General features: G+C 35.7%; 1 protein-coding gene across 1 annotated transcript in view; it reads left to right on the top strand.

Annotated features, from left to right (window-relative positions):
- LOC148944624 (transient receptor potential cation channel trpm-like) overlaps positions 1 to 22,182 on the top strand; it is a 51,771-nt gene that overhangs the window by 13,053 nt on the left and 16,536 nt on the right. Inside the window, exon 3 of the mRNA XM_089099973.1 lies at positions 8,994 to 9,079. Within this exon, the coding sequence (XP_088956099.1) occupies positions 8,994 to 9,079 (86 nt within the window). The remainder of the gene's footprint in view (positions 1 to 8,993; positions 9,080 to 22,182) is intronic.

Raw genomic sequence — 22,182 nt, 5'->3', positions numbered from 1 at the left:
GGGGGGGGCTGGTTACCCTCCGATATCTTTTGGTGTTAAAAAGTGTACTAGAACTTCCAATTTCCAATCAAATGAGCCCTCTCTGAAGTTTATAAGAGCAATCCTTATATAAGAACCATATATGCCTCCAGGGTATAACTTATAAACTTTGCCCTGAAGACTGTGGGGGGAGTGTCCTGCTCAAAAATATAATTTCCATAAATTTAAACTACGCTGAACAAAATGGCTATATCAAAATTTAGATTGGATGTGTATGGGGAAACGGTGGGCGTGGAAGGGGTGTTAGTTGCCTTCCAATTACTTTTGACTGTTAAAAGGGCACTGGCCATTTAAAATTCCAATCGAATGAGCCGTTTTTTAAGTTTCTACGACCACGCTTTCTATAAAAAACTTTATATGCCCCCAGGGCATAACTTACAACCCTTGCCCTGAGGCCTGTGGGGGGTTGTCTCCTCAAAGACCTAATTCATAAAAATTTCAACTACGTTGAACAAAATGGCTATCTCAAAATTTTGATTGGATGTGTTGGGGGAAAGGTGGGCGTGAGAGGGGGGTTAGTTGCCCTCCAATTACTTTTGACTATTAAAAACGGCATTAGCCCTTTGAATTTCCATCCGAATGAGCCCTTTTTGAAGTTTCTATGACAAAGCTTTCTATAAAGCTTATACCCCCAGGGCATAACTTACAACCCTTGCCCTCAGGGCTGGGGGAGAGTATCCTCCTCAAAAACATAACTTCTAGTTGGAAATCAACTACTTAGGACAAAATGGCTATCTCAAAATTTTGATTGGATGTGTTTGGGGAAATGGGGGGCGTGGAAGGGGTGTTAGTTGCCTTCCAATCATTTTTGACCCTTAAAAAGGGCACTAGAACTCTCGATTTCCAATCGAATGAGCCTCCTTTGAAGTTTATACGACGACCCCTTCCATATGAAGTGCCTCTGGGAAAAACAAAACAAACATTGGAGCCGTATGGCCTTTACGTAGGCAGCGCTAGAGAATTGCCTATGATATCTTGTAAATGTGGTCAAAATACTTGATGATTGAAATATTTTACTTAAGATATGGGAGTGCCTGTCAATGATGCACAAGCATCTGCAAGCATTTTAACCACTGTGACTCATGTGCTGGTATTAAGCGAACTTGCGATTTTTATGAAGGTTTGACTTCACCTATCTCGGTGAAGGGCAAAATCATACCTTCATTTGCATTTGACGACTCCTTTTTTTTACAATGGTTTGAGAAGCATGTATACCTTCATCCCTATTGGAGTCAGAAATTACGATTCTCGATTTCTTCTACCTGGCCCACGTCAATGGCCATTTGAGTATATCCCACATCTCCCTTAAAACCTGTTTATATTAATCTTTTCCCTCTCTAACGCACCCACTGCAGACAACCATTAGGCCCACTTGCCTTTATGGTGGGTCACATTAAAGGATCCTCCACAGAAATTTTTTTTTTGGTGGTACATCTCCTGGTGCCATAGCCAGATATCTCAACCCGACACCGTTTGTCACCTCCTTCACTGAAGTGGTTTTTTTCTTATTCTAGCACTGGACATTGATTGAGTCCACCTGCAAAGTTTAAAGTTGGTTCTGCCTAAGATTTGATCATCCAAAGCTTGTATATTACTCTGTATGTCTTTTCTTTCGAGCCTTCCCCAGGATTCATTGTCATCCTGGTTGGGATGAGCTTAGAAGTCTCTGAAAAGTTTGTTTTTGTCGGGTAATCTAGGCTCTCTTCTTTTTTTGCATCATTAGTCTACCTGCCTAGAACTTGAGGACCATCATCAAGCCCAGTCTACTAAACTATTGGTTCCTCCTCCCGTGGGTGCGGTATTTCGAGGTTGGGCTTGCCTTTCTCGTTTTTCTCCTTTGTGGACAAGCCTCCCTCAGAAATCTTAAGGTGTCTACCATTGTTTACTCTTTTCTTCCGGAGAGCCCCACTCGCCAGCTTCAGAGCAGCATTGGGCAGGCGACAATCATCAGAGGAAACGCTATAGCGTTGCCTATAGTAAAGGCCATACGGCTCCAATGTTTTATTATTTATTTTCCCCCGAGGCACTTCATATGGAAGGGGTCGTCGTAGAAACTTCAAAGGGGGTTCATTCGACTGGAAATCGAGAGTTCTTGTGCCCTTTTTAATAGTCGAAAGTGATTGGAGGGCAACTCGCCCCCCCCCCCTACACCCATCATTTCCCCAAACACATCCAATCAAAATTTTGAAATAGCCATTTTGTTCAACGTAGTTGATTTCCAGATAGCAAATATGTTTTTGAGGAGGACGCTCCCCCACAACCCTCAGGGCAAGGGTTTTAAGTTATGCTCTGGGGGCATATAAGGTTTTTGTAGAATGTGTTGTCGTAGAAACTTCAAAAATGACTCATTTGATTGGAAATTCAAAGGGCTAGTGCCCTTTTTAATAGTCGAAAGTGATTGGAGGGCAGCTAGCCCCCCCCCCCCCACGCCCATCATTCCCCCAAACACACCCAATCAAAATTTTGAGATAGCCATTTTGTTCAGAGTAGTTGATTTCCAGATAGAACATATGTTTTTGAAGAGGACATTCCACCAAAACCCTGAAGGCAAGGGTTTTAAGCAATACCTTGGGGGCATATAAGGTTTTTATAGAAGGGGTTGTCGTAGAAACTTGAAAAAGACCCATTTGATTGGAAATTCAAACGGCTAGTGCCCTTTTTAACAGTCGAAAGTGATTTGAGGGTAACTAACCCCCCCTCTCATGCCCACCTTTACCCCAAACACATCCAATCAAAATTTTGAGACAGCCATTTTATTCAACGTAGTTTTAAGTTCGGGAAATTAGGTCTTTAAAGATAACAACTCCCCCACAGTCCTCAGGGCAAAGGCTTTGAGTTGTGCCCTGGGGGAATATAAGGTTTTGAATAGACAACGTTGTCGTAAAAACTTCAGAAAGGGCTCATTCGATTAGAAATTTAAATGGCTAGTTCCTTTTTTAATAGTCGAAAGTGATTCTAAGGCAACTGACACCCCTTCCACTCCCACCATTTCCCCAAACACATCCAATCAAAATTTTGATATATCCATTTTGTTCAACGTAGTTGAAATTTCTGGAAATTATATATATTAGCAGGACATTCCCCCCACAGTCTTCAGGGGCAAGGGTTATAAGTTATGACCTTGAGGCATATATGGTTTTTATGGAAGGAATGCTCGTATAAACTTCAAAGAGGGCTAATTTGATAGGAAATTGAAAGTTCTAGTTGATTTTTTAAGCGTCAAAAGATATCGGAGGGTAACCAGCTCCCCCACCCTCCCCCCCCCCCGAATGAATCCAATAGAAATTTTAAAATAGACATTTTGTTAGAAATAGTTCAAAGATCATATAACAAAAATTCCGGTGTCGACATAACCCACCAGGGCCCGGGGGCAGGCGTTGTAAGTTATGACCTGTGGGCATATATGGGTGTTATGGAAGGATGCTCGTATTAACTTCAAAGAGGGATCATTTGATTGGAAATTGAAAGTTCTAGTTCACTTTTTAAGAGTCAAAAGAGATTGGAGGGCACCTAGCCTGCCCCTCCACGCCCTTTATACCTGAAACCCATACGATAAGAACTTTGAAATAGTTTTTTTTTAAATAGTTCAAAGCCCATATAACGAAAACTTAGGGGTCAACACAGCCCCAGGGCCCGAGGGCAGGTGTTGTAAGTTATGCTCTGGGGGAATATACGGTTCTTATTGAAGGGATGCTCGAATAAATTCAGAGATGGCTCATTTGATTGGAAATTAAAAGTTCTAGTTAAGTTTTTTAGAGTCAAAAAAGATTGGAGGGCAACTAGCCCCCCCCCTCGCCCCCCTTTCCCCAAATGTATCCAATAAAAATTTTGAGATACCCATTAAGTTAAAAATTTCTCAAAAGTCAAATAACAAAAGCTCAGGTGTCGTCACAACCCCCCAGGACCCGGGGGCAGGCGTTGTAAGTTATGCCCGGGGGCATATATTGTTCGTATGAAAGGGATTCTCGTATAAACTTTAGAGAGGGTTCATTTTATTGGATATTGAAAGTTCGAGCTCACTTTTTAATATTCAAAAGAGATATGAGGGAAGCTAGCCCCCCCCCCCCCCCCCGCCTTTTTTTCAAAACCCATGTGAGGAAAATTTTGAGATAGACATCTTGTTAAAAAAATAGTTCAAAGGTCGGATAAGAAAAACTCCAGTGTCAATGCAACCCCCCAGGACACAGGGGAAGGCGTTCTAAGTTATGCCCTAAGGGCATGTATGGTTCTTATGAAAGGGATGCTCGTATAAAATTCCTAGAGGGCTCATTTGATTGGAAATTGATAGTTGTAATTCACTTTTTAAGAGTCAAGAGAGTTAAACTAGCCCTTCCTTGCTCTTTTTTCCCCAAACCCGTCTACTACAAATTTTGAGATAGCCAGTATTTTGTAATTTGTTAAAAAATTAGATAACAAAAACGCCCCCCCCAGAGCCCGGGGGATAGGCGTTGTAAGTGTTGTCTTGGGGGCGTATATGGTTCTTATGAAAGGGACGCTCGTATAAACTTGGGAGAGGGTTCATTTGACTGGGAATTGAAAGTTCTTGTTCACTTTTTAAGAGTCAAAAGAGATCGGGGGCAACTAGTCCCCTCCCTCCTGCACGCCCTAAATGCATCAGATAAAAATTTGAGATATACATTTTGTTATAAATAGTTCAAAGTTCAGATAACAAAAACTCCGGTGTCGACGCAGCCCCCCCAGGGCCCGGGGGTAGGCGTTGTTGTTATGCCCTGGGGGCATATATGGTTGTTATTGAAGAGATGCTCATATGAAATTCCTAGAGGCCTCATTTGATTGGAAATTGATAGTTGTAATTCACTTTTTAAGAGTAAAAAAAGATCGGAGGGCAGCTAGCCTCTCCCCACACTCTATTTACTTTTTTTCCCAGAGGCATTTCATATTGAAGAGGTCGTCGTATAAACTTCATTCGATTAGAAATCGAAAGTTCTAGTGCCCTTTTTAAGAGTCAAAAGTGATCAGAGGTTAACTGTCCACCCAAGCCTTTTCCCCCAAATACATCTGATAAAAAATTTGAGGTAGCCATTTTGTTAAAAATAGTTCAAAGATCATATTACAAATACTCCTTTACGTAGGGTCATTTCGTTAAAAATAGTTCAAAGATCAGATAAGAAAAACTCCTGTGTCGACCCCCCCAGGGCCGGGGCAGGCGTTGTAAGCATGGCTCTGGGGGCATCTCTGGTTCTTATGGAAGGTATGCTCGTATAAACTTCAAAGAGGGTTCCTATGAACGGAAATAAAAAGTTGTAGTTCATTTTCTCAGAGTGAAAAAAGATCACAGGGCAACTATCCTCTCACGCCCCCCACGCCGTTCGGCATATTAGATGGATAAACCCATCCGATAAAAATTTCAAGTGACCATTTTGTTAAAAATTGTTCAACCATCAGATACTAAAACTCCAGGGTTGACACAACCCCCCATGGCCCAGGGATAGGCGTTGTAAGTTATAATCTGGGGATATATATGGTTCTTATAGAAGTGATAATCGTATAAACTTCAGAGAAGGCGCATTTGATTGAAAATAGAAAGTTCTAGTTCACTTTTAAAGATTCAAAAGATACCGAAGCTTAATCTAGTCTCTCCACCCCCTTTTTTCCCAAACCCATCCGATAACAATTTTGAGATAGCCATTTTGTTAAAAATAGTTCTAACATCAGATAATAAAAACTCCGAGGTTGACACAAACCAATTTTTTACTTTGATATTGTTACTTTGATATCAGTTTTGTTACTTTGATGAATATTTGAATTTTTTTTTTAAGTTTGATTTTGAAATGATAAATTTTTAAAAACTTAAAATTTTTTGCAATCAAAAACGAACAAAAATTAATTAAAAAAAAACTTTCCGAAAAATAAGTTTTTCAAAGAAAAGTAAAAGCCATTCAAAAATTAGCCTAAGCTCAGCATATACAAATACATGTTAAAATACTAACTCAAAACGACCAGAAATTACTATTAAAGAATAAATGAAACTCAAAACGAACTGAAATTAAATAAACAATCATAGCAAAAACATACAACAAGTAATAATATAAATAAATAAATAGATCTTAAAGCGAGTAATGCTTAGATTGAATATGGATATCAAGCTTAAAACGAAAAAAAAAAATTCCCATTGAAGCATAAATGAAACTTAAAACAAACAGAAATTAAATAAACAATCAATGCAAACAAACATACAATAGATATTAATGTAAATTAGTAACTGAATCTTAAAACGAATGAAACTTAAATTGAATATGCACATCAAGCTTGAAACGAACAAAAATCACCACAAACAAGAGTTCGGGTATGACCTCCTTCTCTCCCTGTAAAAGTCTAAAACCTACTGCGTCATTGGCGCTTTACTGAAAACTATTTGCGTCTTTAACAGTCTTGGAAAGTATAAACAACATCAAATTGAATATTTGATGTATAATAATATTAATTATTAAAAGATCCATCAGTCCAAGAAATTATTTCGCTGTAATTATATTTTTATTTTCAATACTGTAAGAACTGGAAAAGAAAATATTTGTAATATAATCCGTTTTTAGTTAAGCGCCAATGACGCAGTAGGCTTTTGGTTTTTATTTACAGTTAGGAAAGGAGGCAGTATCCAAACACTTGTTTGTAGTGAAACTATATTCGTCTTTAACAACTTTAAAAAGAGCTAATAAATTAAACTGAATATTTGATGTATAATGATATTAATTGCTGAAAGTTCATCACTTCAAAATGTTACTATAATTTTAATGTTTATTTTCAATATTAAGTACAAAAGAAAATATTTGTCAGAAAATTGGTTTTCAGTTTGTTGCATGTTTGTTTGCATTGATTGTTTATTTAATTTCTGTTCGTTTTAAGTTTCATTTGTACTTCAATAGGAAAATATTTTTTTGTTTGTTTTAAGCTTGATAATCAAATTCAATCTAAGCATTAGTCGCTTTAAGATCTATTTATTCATTTATATTATTACTTGTTGTATGTTTTTGCTGTGATTGTTTATTTAATTTCTGTTCGTTTTGGGTTTCATATATTCTTTAGAAGTAATTTCTGGTCGTTTTGAGTTTGAATTTTAAAAGCTATTTGTATCTGCTGAGCTAGTTTAAAATGGCCTTTACTTTTCTTTGAAAAACTTATTTTTCGGAAAGTTTTTTTTTTAATTAATCTCTCTAAACAGAGGAGAGTTCCATCCACCACTTGTCACCCATCAGCAGCAAGCAGTGCTTAATCCACAGAACTGGTACTAGAAAGAGAACTTCTTTCTTCCACACTGGACTGCTTCGCAAGGAGTCTTCTTTTGCCATGGTTGGTGCTTCTTATGTCCTGGGGCATTGCTGCCCCGGTATGATTTTGAAAGCCTTTTCCGGCTCCTCGTGGGTCTCTACAGTCCCATCACCTGGGGGGAGGGGGTTTGTGAAGCTGTACATTCCGTAACCATTGACTTAGATGCTAAGCAGTAATTAATGGTTCAGTGTCATGTCTTCTGGGGATGGAGTGTCTATGATATCAATATCTTTCATCGACTTACAATTTTCTTTTTTCAATGAATATTTTCCTACATACCATCCAGTTTATAGCATCTTGTATATAGCAGAGAGTCAATATGATACTTACCAGGGGTTAATATTGGGGAGAGCTTCAATGGAGCCTACTGGACGGTACCTCAGTCTCCCCTTCGATTTTCCAGCCAATGCTTATTAGTATCAGGAATTCCTTTGTCATTTAGTATAATGCTGTCTATTGTCAGTCCATCCAATCTTGGCAGCGCATCCTGTAAAATACCCCACCCCACGGGCACGACAGCCAGTTGCTGGGCGGTAACTGAATTAGTATTTGTAGGTCCCTATTTGTGGGTAGGTATTAGCAAGACCTGATACTCGCAGGAGCATAATGTGAAGGATGTCAATGTTGCCCCAGTGCAGTTCCATCTACGTTCAGTCCGTCCAATTTTGGCAGCGTGTTGCTGAAAATACACAGCCTCCTGCATAAGCGATTTGTAATAACAGTTTATTTTTGTAGACTTCGTTCATGTTTAGGGAAAAAAAGTCACTGCATGCCAGTATCTCTTCTATCTGGAAGGCTAACTAACAATCCTTATGATAGTTCATGACCGATTAGTTGTTTTAGGAGTTTCTCTCAAAAGTAGTTCGCCAATTTTGGGTCAAGATTGTTTTTTTTTTCAGGATAAATTGGCCAAGACTGGAACTTTGTTGCGATGCCATCAATCGGTAATATAGCACTAGAACTTTAAAATAATATCGTCCCCTGATATTTTATGATCACAGGTTCAATGCAAGAATCAGGTTCAATGCAAAAAACTAACCCCTTTTGTTTCTGTGAAATCTCCAGTATAAGGTTCTCAAATATGCTGATTTGGGTAGTATTTCTTCGAAATTGCCCAACCCTATTTTGGGGCTGTCTTCCTCCTTATTCTAACATTATTTGAATGTCCTTTTACTAATAACTTATTGATGGTATGTTCAAACTTAACACTTTTTGGATTTTTAGGATTAACACAAAAGCAAATTCTTTTTATGTAGATGTTGCTATTTAATTTTTTTTATAATACTTGGATACTAATAGTATAAGTTGCACCTTACGAATCGCTTGTTACAACAAAATGTTTATCTCTAACAGAGTGTGATTGTTTTTATATGTTATTGGAATAAGTGTGACTATTTTAAATGAGATTCTTCGCCTATTGGTGTAAAGATCTCAAAAGAGCGGAAATTCGCCCCCACCAAGACAGTAGAATTTTATAACATAATATTTTAAATAATTATACCGTATAGTCTGTAGAAATTTTTCCAAATCCCAAATCAATCGGTCAGCAATTTGTTGTATACAAAGTCGTGCTGGTGGCTAGAATAGCATATGACCTCCACCTCCCCCTCTTGACCGAGCTCTTAGGTATATCCATAATTATTAATTTATTGATATATATTTTTCAGGTTGACGTCAGCCTCAAGTCGTTAGAAGCCGTATTTTTTAAAAGAGAATGCCAGCTATTTATTCCTTCTGCAAAAGATCCAAATCGGTAATAGAAAGTATTTTTATTTATAATATTTTTCATTATTAATGTTAGTAACATTAATATTACTATTTTTGGGAGCTGTTTAAAATCCTCTTGGTTTATTGTTTATATTTGGAAGGGTATTTTTGCATTATGGTATAATAGTTTTGGAGTGTGGATGTATAACGGGTCAAAGGTCATATATCTGGAAACTGGCAGTTACAGACGCATTGAAAACCAAACAAAATGCTTCAAAAATTGCCAGTTGATGTTTAAGAAGTTTTATTAAGCTATTTTGCTCTATACTTTGAATGAAATATAATTAAAGGGAAAAATTAGTGACGAAATATGAATCCTTTTAAAATAGTAAAATTAAATTTGTTGTCACAAATTTATTTGTTTAAGGAATTATATGTTGTTTTGTGAGTGTCGCTTCCTGGAGACTTGATTAGTAGGCTATTTCATTTTCTAAAATAATGTGATAAAAAAAAAAAACATTGATAAAAAGTATGCTGTTTTCAATAAAACCAAAGACATTCTAGCCTTTATGGGGGCTTGAGGTGAGGAGGGGATATTCTTGGAGGAGTGACATTGCAAATCCTTGAATTACCAGGATTTCCATGAGGTGTAAGGTGCTTTCCATTTTCAAACGCTTTAATTTAACTTTGTGCTTTCAGTTCCAATGTAGAATCTTCAAAGATCAAATATCCGCTGACAGGAAATGACACTGAGAATTGTTAGTAGGAAGGGTGAAAATTGAATATGAAATTTATTTTAGACTAAAAAGAATAATATAAAAACATGAAAAAAAGAAGTAAAAAAAATTCTTTAATTTCTCAATACACTAAAAAGTCCCAATAAACTAACATGGGAGAAGTTTCTTTTTAAAGTCTGACAGTGACAGCGTGGCGCAGTAATGACATAAAAAGTCGTTTCATTACTTATGATGCTGATGACATAAGAATGTCGTTAAATGACATACTCATAACATAAAAAAAGTTATTCAGTCTACTAATTAAACTGAAAAAAAAAACTTTTTTCAAATGAAAGTAAGGAGCAACATTAAAACTTAAAATGAACAGAAATTATTTCGTATTTGAGGGGGGCTACCCCCTCCTCAACCGCTCGCTCTGAACGCTAAAGTTTTACTTTTGTCTCAATTCTTTAAGAGCAACCGCTCGCTCTGAACGCTAAAGTTTTACTTTTGTCTCAATTCTTTAAGAGCGAGTGCTCAACCGCAAGGGCTGTTGAAGCTTCTTTAGAGCCCTAAAAAACTTTTGCCTAATGAGCGAGGAGTTTAGGAGGGGGCAGCCCCCCTCAAATACGAAATAATTTCTGTTTGTTTTAAGTTTTAATGTTGCTCCTTACTTTCATTTGGAAAATCTTGTTTTTAAAATCACCCTCACGCACGGGAAATTCCTCTCCACCGAAAGTCCCCTCTCCGTTGAAAATTCCCCCCAAAAAAATTCATCCAGACAACTCCCCTGGACAATTCTCCTATGTATATAATTGAGCAGCCAAAGAGAAAGTAAGACAAATAAAAAATAATTCTGTATGTGAATTCCGGAAAACTCCGTCCCGTGTAAAATTCTCTCTGCAGGAAATTGCCCACCTCCTTTGCAAAAATCCCCCTTCGGAATTTCGCCCGTACAAATCCTCCCTGGAATTGTCCGGGAAATATACGAATTCCGGGAAAACTCTGGAAATCCCCTTCCCCTGGGAAATTTCTCATGGACAATTCCTGCGTGGAAAATTCTCCCTACATTTAAAATGAAAAAAATCAACTTAATTAAATCGAGCATTAAGATAAATGTCTATAGGCTATTGATTATTTATCTTGTATACGTGACTTTTCAGGAACGATTGCGTCACCATACGGTATTACTTCTTCTGCTACTAGAAAGCTCAATAAATGCTTTTTTGATGCTTATAACTCGATTGACTATCTCAAAATTATCAATCCATGGCAACTTGGCCCTCTTTGGGACAAAATCATAGTTTGGTGCCACAAAATGGCAGAAACCGCCACTTTTCCTCGCACAATCTTTTTGAGCTCTGAAAAGGGGAACTAGAAATTTTAAGCTCCGGGTGAATGAGCCCTCTCCTGATCTTCTAGGACCACTGGTTTGACACTATTACCCTTGGGAAAAAAAACGCTTCCGGGTTCTTTTTTCTAGCAAAAAAAAAAAAAAAAAAAAAATATGCAAAATCCCACATATCTGAAGATAGGAGTTAGCAACTTCTACATTTGAGCTCTTCTGATACGCTGAATCTAGTGATGGGATTTTCATTAAGATCGTTTACTTTTTGGGATGTTTCCCCCACTTGTTGACGATCAGGCATATTTTCTAAGGCTCCTAACTTTTGATGGGTAACATTAAACTTAATAAACTTTATTTATTTGGATTCTGCATAAAAAGCCAATTATTTAGACGTATTAATTGTTAGCGAAATTCCTTTTTTTAGAGTTCCTGTTACTATTGGGCCGATTTGCTCCTTACTTACAGTTTATTACCACGAACTGTTTGATGACATTAAAAAGTCGGTTAAAAAGTCGCTAGTTTCTAAATATGTCATGGCCATCCCAAACTTATATTTTTAATCAATGGAATATTTTATTTTTTCTGGGTAGCAAGAAAAAATGATTAGTTTTGCTATTAATTCTTCTTAATATAAAAGCGTTTCAGAATATTTATCTTGAGTATTAAAATACATCCATAAAGTATCCATTTTATGTATGGCTATTTACATACTTTTTGGTCTTACCACTGGGGCTGCATTTATCATGATGCCCCCCAAGATGCTTTTGGACCTTTTGGCAAGTTGAAGTTTAATTGTACCTTACATTTTGGATCTTATGACATTTTTGGTACGGCTTGGGAGGAGAGGAAGGGGCACAGGACAATTTAGGGATGTCACGCTGGCGTTCAATTAGTTTCAATCCTTGAAAACGGCATTGAAGCTTCTAATTTGCGATCATATAAGCTGTTTTTGATTATATGTGACCATCAGTTATATATGAGTAGGTCAGCTAATTATGTATGAGGGACGCATCACTCTTTACCAAATCTGAACTAACTCATACTGCCAATGCCCTTTTGTCTTCTATTTATTAATTTAATTTTAATTATTAAGCTATGTAATCGCTTATTTGTATAATATATAATAATATAATATTTATATTTATATAATGTATAATAATAATGTATAATTCTGTATATAGATATGTGTATCTATACTTATAGATAATAATAATAATTTATATTCCAGTATTACGATGAAATTCGTTTTGATTGCATTAAAAATTATTTATCTGTCTCTTTAAAATAAATGTGGCATTAAAGGTATCATATTCTTCTTTCTTGGCGTCTAATAAAATGTTTTATTAATGCAATATGATGCTACAAAGTGCTGTACTAGATATTTCCTGCTAGTTCTATTGCACTCAGTTTGATGAAATTGGCCAAAAACAATTTGGAAAGTAATACCAAATAGTTTAAGAAATTGATGACAGAAAACTCAGATTTGTCTCTGAAAAAAAAAGAAACTAAAAACAATGCAATATAGCTTTACCTAGCGCGATCAAATAGTACCAGGGCACCAAGCTATACTCGCTGAAGGAAATTATAGGCGAAAAATGATGTCCGGCATATCCCTCCCCCCCCCAAGAAAATGAATATCCCTCATACCCTGATTCACACAAGAAAAACTTTCTACACTTTTTCAAAATTGAGTTTTTTAAACAAAGATATAAAGCTGAATGTATTTTTCAAACCCCAAGGGCCATTCCCCCCCTTCAATTGGTACCCTGGCCAGTGCAAACCTTGGAAGATCTGATCCTATTTCTGGCCTGCTTATAATAAATGCCATGATGTTTTAAACACAAAAAAAAATTTCCACGTCTATAGAAGGGCCCAAATAAAAATATATTTAGAAATAGCTTAAGCCAATTTAGGTAGCGTGATCCTTGGAGGAGTTCAAAGTCAGTCGAGAAATTTGATGTGTCTGCATAATGCAATGTTAGAGCGGAGATAATAACCCAATAAGATTTTAGCATCAAACAAAGAAGTGGGGGGGGGGTACCTGGTTTGAAACCCAACCTTGAATGTTTGTACATCCTCAAAGTCCTGGTTACACTCTGTATTGATTCAGGGTTCAGAGAGTTAAGAGCAATTCAATCGGATAAAATACAGGATTAAATCTGGACAGCTTGTGTAACCAATTTTTACCTGTGTGTGGCTTTGTGCCAAAATTGTGATTGAAGACAAGAAAAATAACTTATTGCTTGGTAACGATAATAGATCAAATTGAGGACTACATTTGTACATCGGTAGGATCCAAAGTGTGAAAATAACAAACCAAACACTAGAGGCCGAGAAAATGCAAAATGCCCAGTTTTTGCGAGAGATTAATTTCAAATTGGATTTATTACCAGCGCTTTCGCAGAAAGTTAATGCAATTCCAGGACTTTCGGGTAGCATTGCTGCCTTACAAGTACAGATAAATAGTATTAGTAGACATCTATCTAGCAATTCTAAGACAAATGAAGAAATTAAAAAGAAGCGGGAAAATCTGAAAACCCTTATGCCTTCCCAAGGCCAGAACAAAATTTGCACTTTACTGAAAAAATACAAATGAATGTGCATTATCAGTTTAATATACATATACTGATATTTAGTAATCAAAATGTTAACATTATTTTATTTATTAAAATAAAATCTTTATCATAACTTTATCAAAAGTTATATAAAGTAAAAACATTTATATTTTTTTTCAGTAAATTGCAAATTTTGTTCTGGCCTTGGGAAGGCATAGGGGTTTTGAGCCCAACTTATGTTAATTTCTGCTCGTTTTGAGTTTGACTCGGTTATTTATTGTAATTTCTGTTCGTTTTGGGTTTCATTTATTTATCGATGCTGATTTGTGGTTGTTTCACGCTTGGTAGATTGTTTGATTTTATTTTTGCTCATTTTTTGTTTAGTGGAGTTCTTTACTTTTCTTTGAAAAACTAATTTTGTGGAAAAAGTTTTTTATGGCCCCAGATTACAAGGCTAAACAAAGGAAGGCCCGTAAACACTTAAAGGAAATTATGAATCTTGCACAGAACGACGGTCGTGATGCAAAGTTACGAGGTGACAAGCTGTTTATCCAAGGCCGAATATTCAGGTACGATGGAAAGGCTGTGATTGAGGTTTAGAGTAACTTGATCCCAGTTAAAAATCTTAGCATACCTCTTAGTACTAGGCTCCCAAATGATCCCGGTTGGGCTAGATAGTGATGCAAGTGATAGTGATGCTGAGACAGTGATACCATCGACAGTAGTAAGGCCATAGGGAATGTGAATTACACAAGAATATAGAGTCTAGTTTGACGAACACATTGGAAAAAGCGACCAATCCTTTTATATTATATACCTATAAAGTGACCAAACACGTTTTGAAAGTATAATTGTGATTGTATAACGCAATCAGACGGGTTTTTGAGACACTTTCATCATAAGGTGTTTTTTTTTTATCTTGAACCATCATAACAGTTTATATAGCCAAATCGTATTCAAAATATTTTCTTGGAAAGAAATTTAAGTTATGTATTAATTTTGGGTATCTATGGATATTCATTGAGTTATATAATTAAGGAAGTTGCTAATTAAAGAATAGTAGGACATATGATGTTAAAAGCTAACTCAATTTGCAAAAAAAAAGAATATAACATTTGCGAATTGGACTATAAGAACGTTACTAATTTCATGATAGGGGAAAAAATAGCGTTGAATAGCATATACAAGGTTGACAATATGATGGTGGAGAAAAAAGGCTTAAATTGATTATTGAACAATTGCCTTTAGTTAAGGCAAGTTTGTTAGGAATATATTGCTGCTAAAGCCAACTCAATTTGCAAAAAAAAGGATATAACATTCGCGAATTGAACTGTATCAATGATATTAATTGAATAATAGGGGAAAAACAGAGCTAGATAACATTTGCGAATTGGATACAGCCAAATCGTATTCAAAATATTTTTTTGGAAAGAAATGTAAGTTTTGTATTAATTTTGGGTATCTATGGATATTCATTGAGTTATATAATTAAGAAAGTCGCTAATTAAAGAATAGTAGGCTAAACCCAGAATTGATTGATTGATTGACATTGCAAAAAAAATATACATTGCAAAAAAAATATAACATTCGCGAATTGGACTGCATCAACGATATTAATTGAATAATAGGGAAAAAACAGAGCTAGATAACATTTGCGAATTGGAATCATATGAAGATGGAGAAGAAAATGGGTTAAACTGATTAGCAGTTAAGGTAACCCCGAAGGGGTTGTTAACCCAGCCAATTTGTTATAAATTTGAGACAACATCAATATATGAAAATGATGAAGGATGATAGAATGACATTGTGAGTTGACCTAGCTTTACCTCTCCGCCATGTTCTGTATAATACACAAGTGGTTTTTGAATAGTGTTGTCAATTTAAAATAGGGTCTAACGTAATGATATACTAAAAAGTTGATACTAAGAAAGATCTAGATGGCAAGAAAAGAATTTTAATAATGAAATTCATAACAAACCTTAGGAATCCTTGCAAATCAAGTAGTATGGTGTATGTGAGTACGAACCATCAAGGATCATACGCACCAACGACCCTAACCACCAGAAACCTCAACCCCCCAAAGGTCATCTATCCCCCAACTCGAAGGGCGCCCCCTCCCCTCTGACTTTTTGCCCCCCACCATTTTTTCATAGTTTTTTTTTAAGTTTTTTTAAACTTTTTTATTATTTTTTTAACATATATATTTCAACTTTTTTTTTACATCTCTTAGAATGACATGTAACATTCTTAAAACATAAAAAAAAATCACATTTAATATTTTCCAAATTCAAAATGAGAGTGATACAGAAATGTTAGTCGCAACTTTTACTATTAGAAAAAAATTGTTTGTAGCACTTTTTTTATTGGACAAAATTTTTTTTTGGACTTCGAAATTATTCAACTTTTTTTTCACGTATCTTAAAATGACATGAAATATGCTTAAGGCTCTAACAATTGTAATCTATGCTTACTCAAAGACACGATGCGGCTTTCCCACTGGTATTCAATGTCTGGTTATCGGCACTACCTAGTTTATTGCATGTATTAAATCAGTATTTTTTACACAGTGGAACAATAAACACAACTCATATCTCTAAGGAGTGAAGATGCAGCATTTTTAGAAAGTATGTTCACATGATAGTGTTATTGTAGCATTGCATGCTGACAAGGAGAAGTATTTAAACTATGAAATTAGTACAAGTGGTAGCACTATCGGAAACGTATGCATGCATTGTCATGACAGTATGGAATTAAATTTTTTTGGAGTACCAAAATAATTAAACTCTTATGATGGTGGATATGCGAGATTGAGATCTCCGGAGATGATTGCACTAAAAGAGAATGCCAACATAAAAAAATAGTTGATGACGAAGGGCATCTTCTTGCTAGTGCTTGTGGTAACATGTTACCCAGTGTTAAACCATATCGTCAGCTTTCGGGTATTAGCATTCAAATGAAAGCGAAGACGAAAAGAAAGGCCTACTTTTCTACTAATATCATAAGCCATATCTTGTCTACGTGCCGGAACTGTTACCTGTGTAAAAATAGTGTGATAATAGACAGGGAAGTTGCCAGAAAAATAAAAAGGGTATTGGCAGAAAATATCACTAAGGAATATAAAGACGAATCGATGAATAACAAAGTACCAGCAAAAGTTACTGCCATTGATCAAACAGTCAATGAACCAAATAATACCAAAGACGAAAAGCATATTGAGCCTGTCGATGACACACCTATAAAAATTGTTTATGACTCAAAATGGAATAATGATTATTCTACTGATTACGAACTAAGAGAAGACAAGAGCTATAGTATCAAGAGAGAACATGATGAACCACTTTATGGAACAAATTCAAAATGTCCAAAGTTGTTCATTGATATTAATAATGTATAATAACAATATATTTTTTGTATTAATATTCTACATGACATTATTTCATTAAAAATATGTTATGCATTACATTGTTATGTTTTCATTATTTTCATAGTAAGCCAGTATATCAAACGTTTGGAATGTCTATTAAAACATCGGAGATGTAAGAAAAGGAATTTGCATACGTCCTATGTCGGATGGATAGGTTAACATAGAGAACATCTAAGTATAAGAATGAATAAATTCTCTATCAGCATCTATTGACAGATACTTGGAATAGCTGTAACGGAATCTAAGTATTAGAGTGAATAAATTCTTTATCACTGTCTTTTGACAGATACGTTTGATAACACTGACATAATTTTAGTATCAAAATGAAAAAATTCTTTTTTTAAATTCTTTATCGATATCATTTGTCGGGTACGTCAGATAACATTGACAAAATCTATCTATTAGAATGAATAAATTCCTCATCATCAGCCGTTGTTGGATTTGTTATTATGAGAAAATTGTAAGTAAGTAACAAACTCTTTCTTGAATTTACCTCTTGGATACACAAAGCAGAAATTAAAAAAAATAATTATAATTTTCAGACTTCATTTGCATGCAGTAGATACCGAGAGTTCTATGAGTTCTCCCCACAATGAATTCTAAGGGTCTTATGATTCCTCTCCACAATGAATTCAAATGGCATTAGGACTCATCCCCCTAGCCATAACTCCATTCAAGCTTGAGCGAAGGTATAAAAGCTTGATGAAGAACTTCTCTAAGTAACAACTACATTAATAGCTTCCAAGATGATAGGACTGTATGACACAGAATTTATCTGTTTAAAAAAAATCATCTTGTGGTGTTATATTTGAATGTGCATTTTTATTTTTGTCTATGGAACTCGAAGAAATTGACTGTTATCATTGGATAGTGAACTATAATATTTTTGAGCACGATAAAAGCTTGTGGAGTACAACATCACATTACACAAGCTGACAGGTACTCTGCGATAGAGTTATTACAGCACTTAATGAGTGTGGTTGGACACTGAAAAAGGTTAAGAAGGAAGTCTGTTAAAATTTCAGCTTTTTTGGGGTTGAAGCGCTCTATGTAAAGGGTAATGTACCTACAGATAAAGTTTTAATTCAAAAGTCGGACCCTAGGATTCCTCTTTTTAATCTAGAAGAATTTAAGTGTCCTAAATTTGAAGGGGCTTATCGCCGTCCTGAAGATGAGGTTAGGTTCTTCGCGCAGTGGATACCTAAGGACATACCTGATCGCGATAAATGCATGAGACACGGTGAACTTTAAAATGTGTGTTTTTTCTCAAAAAATCTATTAATGTGTTTAAGCGATAATTATCTTTAAGCTTAACCCGTCTTTATTCTTTAGAATAGTTCTATTCATTTCATCAAATTATGAAGAAATTGTAAGTAACAATTTCTTTCTTGAACTCACCACTTGAACACACAATGCAGAAATTCAATTCAAGAAATTATGAAAAAATTGTAAGTAAGTAGCAAATTCTTTCTTGAATCCCACAGGCATACAAAAACACATATAAATATATGGATTCAGGCATAAAAACCGACAGAGACAGGCATTGAGATAGGCAAACGTCCGCCCAGACACATAAGCAGAGGAAGTGAGGGAGACAAAAACACATATAAATGTAAGGATTCTGACATACAATCAAACAAAGACAGGCATTGAGATAGGCAAACATCCGCTCAGACACATAAGCAGAGGAAGGGAGAGAGACAAAAACACGTATAAATGTAAGGAATCAGGCATACAAACCGACAGAGACAGGTACTGAGATAAGCAAACACCCGCCCAGACACATAAGCAGAGGAAGTGAAAGAGACAAAAACACATTTATATGTGTTTTGTCTCTCTCACTCAACTCAATGAACTCACATTCACTCAAAACAATGAATGTGCATTTTTATTTTTGTCTTTGAAACTCGAAAAGATTTACTGTTATCATTGGATAGTGAACTATAATATTTTTGAGCATGATAAAAGCTTGTGGAGTACAACATCATATTACACGAACTGACAGGGATTCAGCGATAGAGTTATTACACCACTTAATAATTGTGGTCAGGCACTGAGAAATGTTCAGGAGGAAGTCAGTGAAATTTGCACCTTTTTTTGGGGTTGAAGCACTCTATGTAAAGGGTAATATACCTACAGATAAAGTTTTAATTTAAAAGTCGGACCCTACGATTCCAGTTTTCAATCTAGAAGAATTTAAGTGTCCTAAATTTTAAGGGGCTTATCACCGTCCTGAAGATGAGGTTAGGTTCTTCGCGCAGTGAATACCCAAGGACATACCAGATCGCGATAAATGCATGAGACACAGTGAACTTTAAAATATGTGTTTTTTCTCAAAAAATCTATTAATGTGTTTAAGCGATAAATATCTTTAAGCTTAACCCGTTTTTATTCTTTAGAATAGTTCTATTCATTTCATCAAATTATGAAGCAATTGTAAGTAACAATTTCTTTGTTGAACTCACCACTTGGATACACAATGTAGAAATTCAATTCAAGAAATTATGAAAAAATTATAAGTAAGTAGCAAATTATTTTTTGAATCCCACAGGCATACAAAAACACATATAAATATATAGATTCAGGCATACAAACCGACAGAGACAGACATTGAGATAGGCAAACACCCGCCCAGACACATAAGCAGAGGAAGTGAGGGAGACGAAAACACATATAAATGTAAGGATTCTGACGTACAAACCGACAAAGACAGGCATTCAGATAGGCAAACATCCGCCCAGACACATAAGCAGAGGAAGTGAGAGAGACAAAAACACATAAAATGTAAGGATTCAAGCATACAAACCGACAGAAACAGGTACCGAGATAAGCAAACACCTGCCCAGACACATAAGCAGAGGAAGTGAGAGAGACAAAAACACATATAAATGTAAGGATTCTGACATACAATGCAACAATCATAGGCATTGAGATAGGCAAACATCCGCCCAGACCCATAGGCAAGGAGAGTGAGAGAGACTAAAACACATATAAATATATGGATTCAGACACACAAAGCAACAATCTCAGGCATTGAGATAGGCAAACATTCACCCAGAAACATAAATAGAGGAAGTAAGAGATGCAAAAACCCATATAAATATATAGATTCTGACATACAAATTGACAAAAACAGTCACTGAGATAAGCAAACATCCGACCAGACACATAGGCAAGGAGAGGGAGAGAGACAAAAACACATGCAAATATATTGATTTTGGCATACAAACCGACAGAGACAGGCATTGAGATAGGCAAACACTCGCCCAGACACATAAGCAGAGGAAGTGAGGGAGACAAAAACACTAATAAATAAATGAATTCCCACATACAAACCGACAAAGACAGACACTGAGATAAGCTAACATCCGCCCAGACACATAGGCCCAGAGAGTGAGAGAGACAAAAACATATGCAAATATATAGATTCCGACATACAAAGCAACAATGACAGGTATTGAGATGGGCAAACACCCGCCCAGACAAATAAGCGGAGGAAGTGAGAGAGAAAAAAAAGACATATAAATAAATGGATTCTGACAGACAAACCAACAATGCCATGCATTGAGATAGGCAAATTCTCGCTCAGACGCATAGTCATAGTGAGAGATATATCCAAAAAGTTGCGTTGATCTAGGTTCACTTAGAGTGGCGCGCCACTCTAGTGGCGAGTTATGGCTTGGGGGATGAGTCCTAAAGCCATCTGAATTCATTGTGGAGAGGAGTCATAAAACCCTTAGAATTCATTGTGGGGAGGAGTCATAGAACTCTCGGTATCTATTGCATGCAAATGAAGTCTGGAAATTACAATTATTTTTTTTTTATAATTTCTGTATTGTGTATGCAAGAGCTGAATTCAAGAAAGAGTTTGTTACTTACTTACAATTTTTTCATAATGACAAATCCGACAACGGCTGATGATAAAGAATTTATTCATTCTAATAGATAGATTTTGTCAATGTTATCTGACGTTTCCGACAAATGATATCGATAAAGAATTTTAATAAAGAATTTGTTCAATTTGATACTTAAATTATGTCAGGGTTTTAAACGTATCTGTCAAAAGACATTGATAAAGAATTTATTCACTCTAATGCTTAGATTCCGTCAAAGCTATCCCAAGTATCTGTCAATAGATGTTGATAGCGAATTTATTCATTCTTATACTTAGATTTTCTCTATGTTAACCTATCTATCCGACATGTGATGTATGCATATTCCTTTTCTTACATCTCCGATGTTTTAATAGACATTCTAAACGTTTGATATGCTAGCTTACTCTAAAAATAATGAACACATAACAATGTAATGCATAACATATTATTATTATTATACATCATTAATATAAATGAACAACTTTGGACATTTTGAATCTTTTCCATAAAATGGTTCACCATGTTCTCTCTTGATACTATAGCTATTGTTTTCTCTTAGTTCGTAATCAGTAGAATAATCATTATTCCATTTTGAGTCATACACAATTTTTATAGGTTTGTCATCAACAGGCTCAATATGCTTTTCGTCTTTGGTATTATTTGGTTCATTGACTGTTTGATTAATGGCAGTTACGTTTGCTGGTGCTTTGTTTTTCATCGATTCTTCTTTATATTCCTTAGTGATATTTTCTGCCAATACCCTTTTTATTTTTCTGGCAACTTCACTGTCTATTATCACACAAATTTTACATAGGTAACAGTTCCGGCACGTAGACAAGATATGGTTTATGATATTAGTAGAAGAGTAGGCCTTTATTTTCGTCTTTGCTTTCATTCGAATGCTAATACCCGAAAGCTGACGACATGGTTTAACACTGGGTAACATGTTACCACAAGCTCTAGCAAGAAGATGCCCTTCTTCATCAACTATTATTTTTATGTTGGCATTCTCTTTGAGTGCAATCATCTCCGGAAATCTCAGTCTCGCATATCCACCATCATAAGAGTTGGATTTTTTTGGTACTCCAAAGAAATTTAATTCCTTACACTCATGACAATGCACGCATACATTTCTGATGGTGCTACCACTTGTACTTATTTCATAGTTTAAATACTTATTCTTGTCAGCATTCAATGCTACAATAACACTATCATGTGAACATACTTTCTT

The sequence above is a fragment of the Artemia sp. Qi Xiang Cuo genome, chromosome 14 (genome assembly GCF_049724085.1).
Source record: "Artemia sp. Qi Xiang Cuo chromosome 14, ASM4972408v1, whole genome shotgun sequence".
In the NCBI taxonomy this organism is placed as follows: domain Eukaryota; kingdom Metazoa; phylum Arthropoda; class Branchiopoda; order Anostraca; family Artemiidae; genus Artemia; species Artemia sp. Qi Xiang Cuo.
The sequence above is the reverse complement of the archived record's forward strand: the minus strand, read 5'-3'. Positions and strand labels throughout refer to the sequence as shown.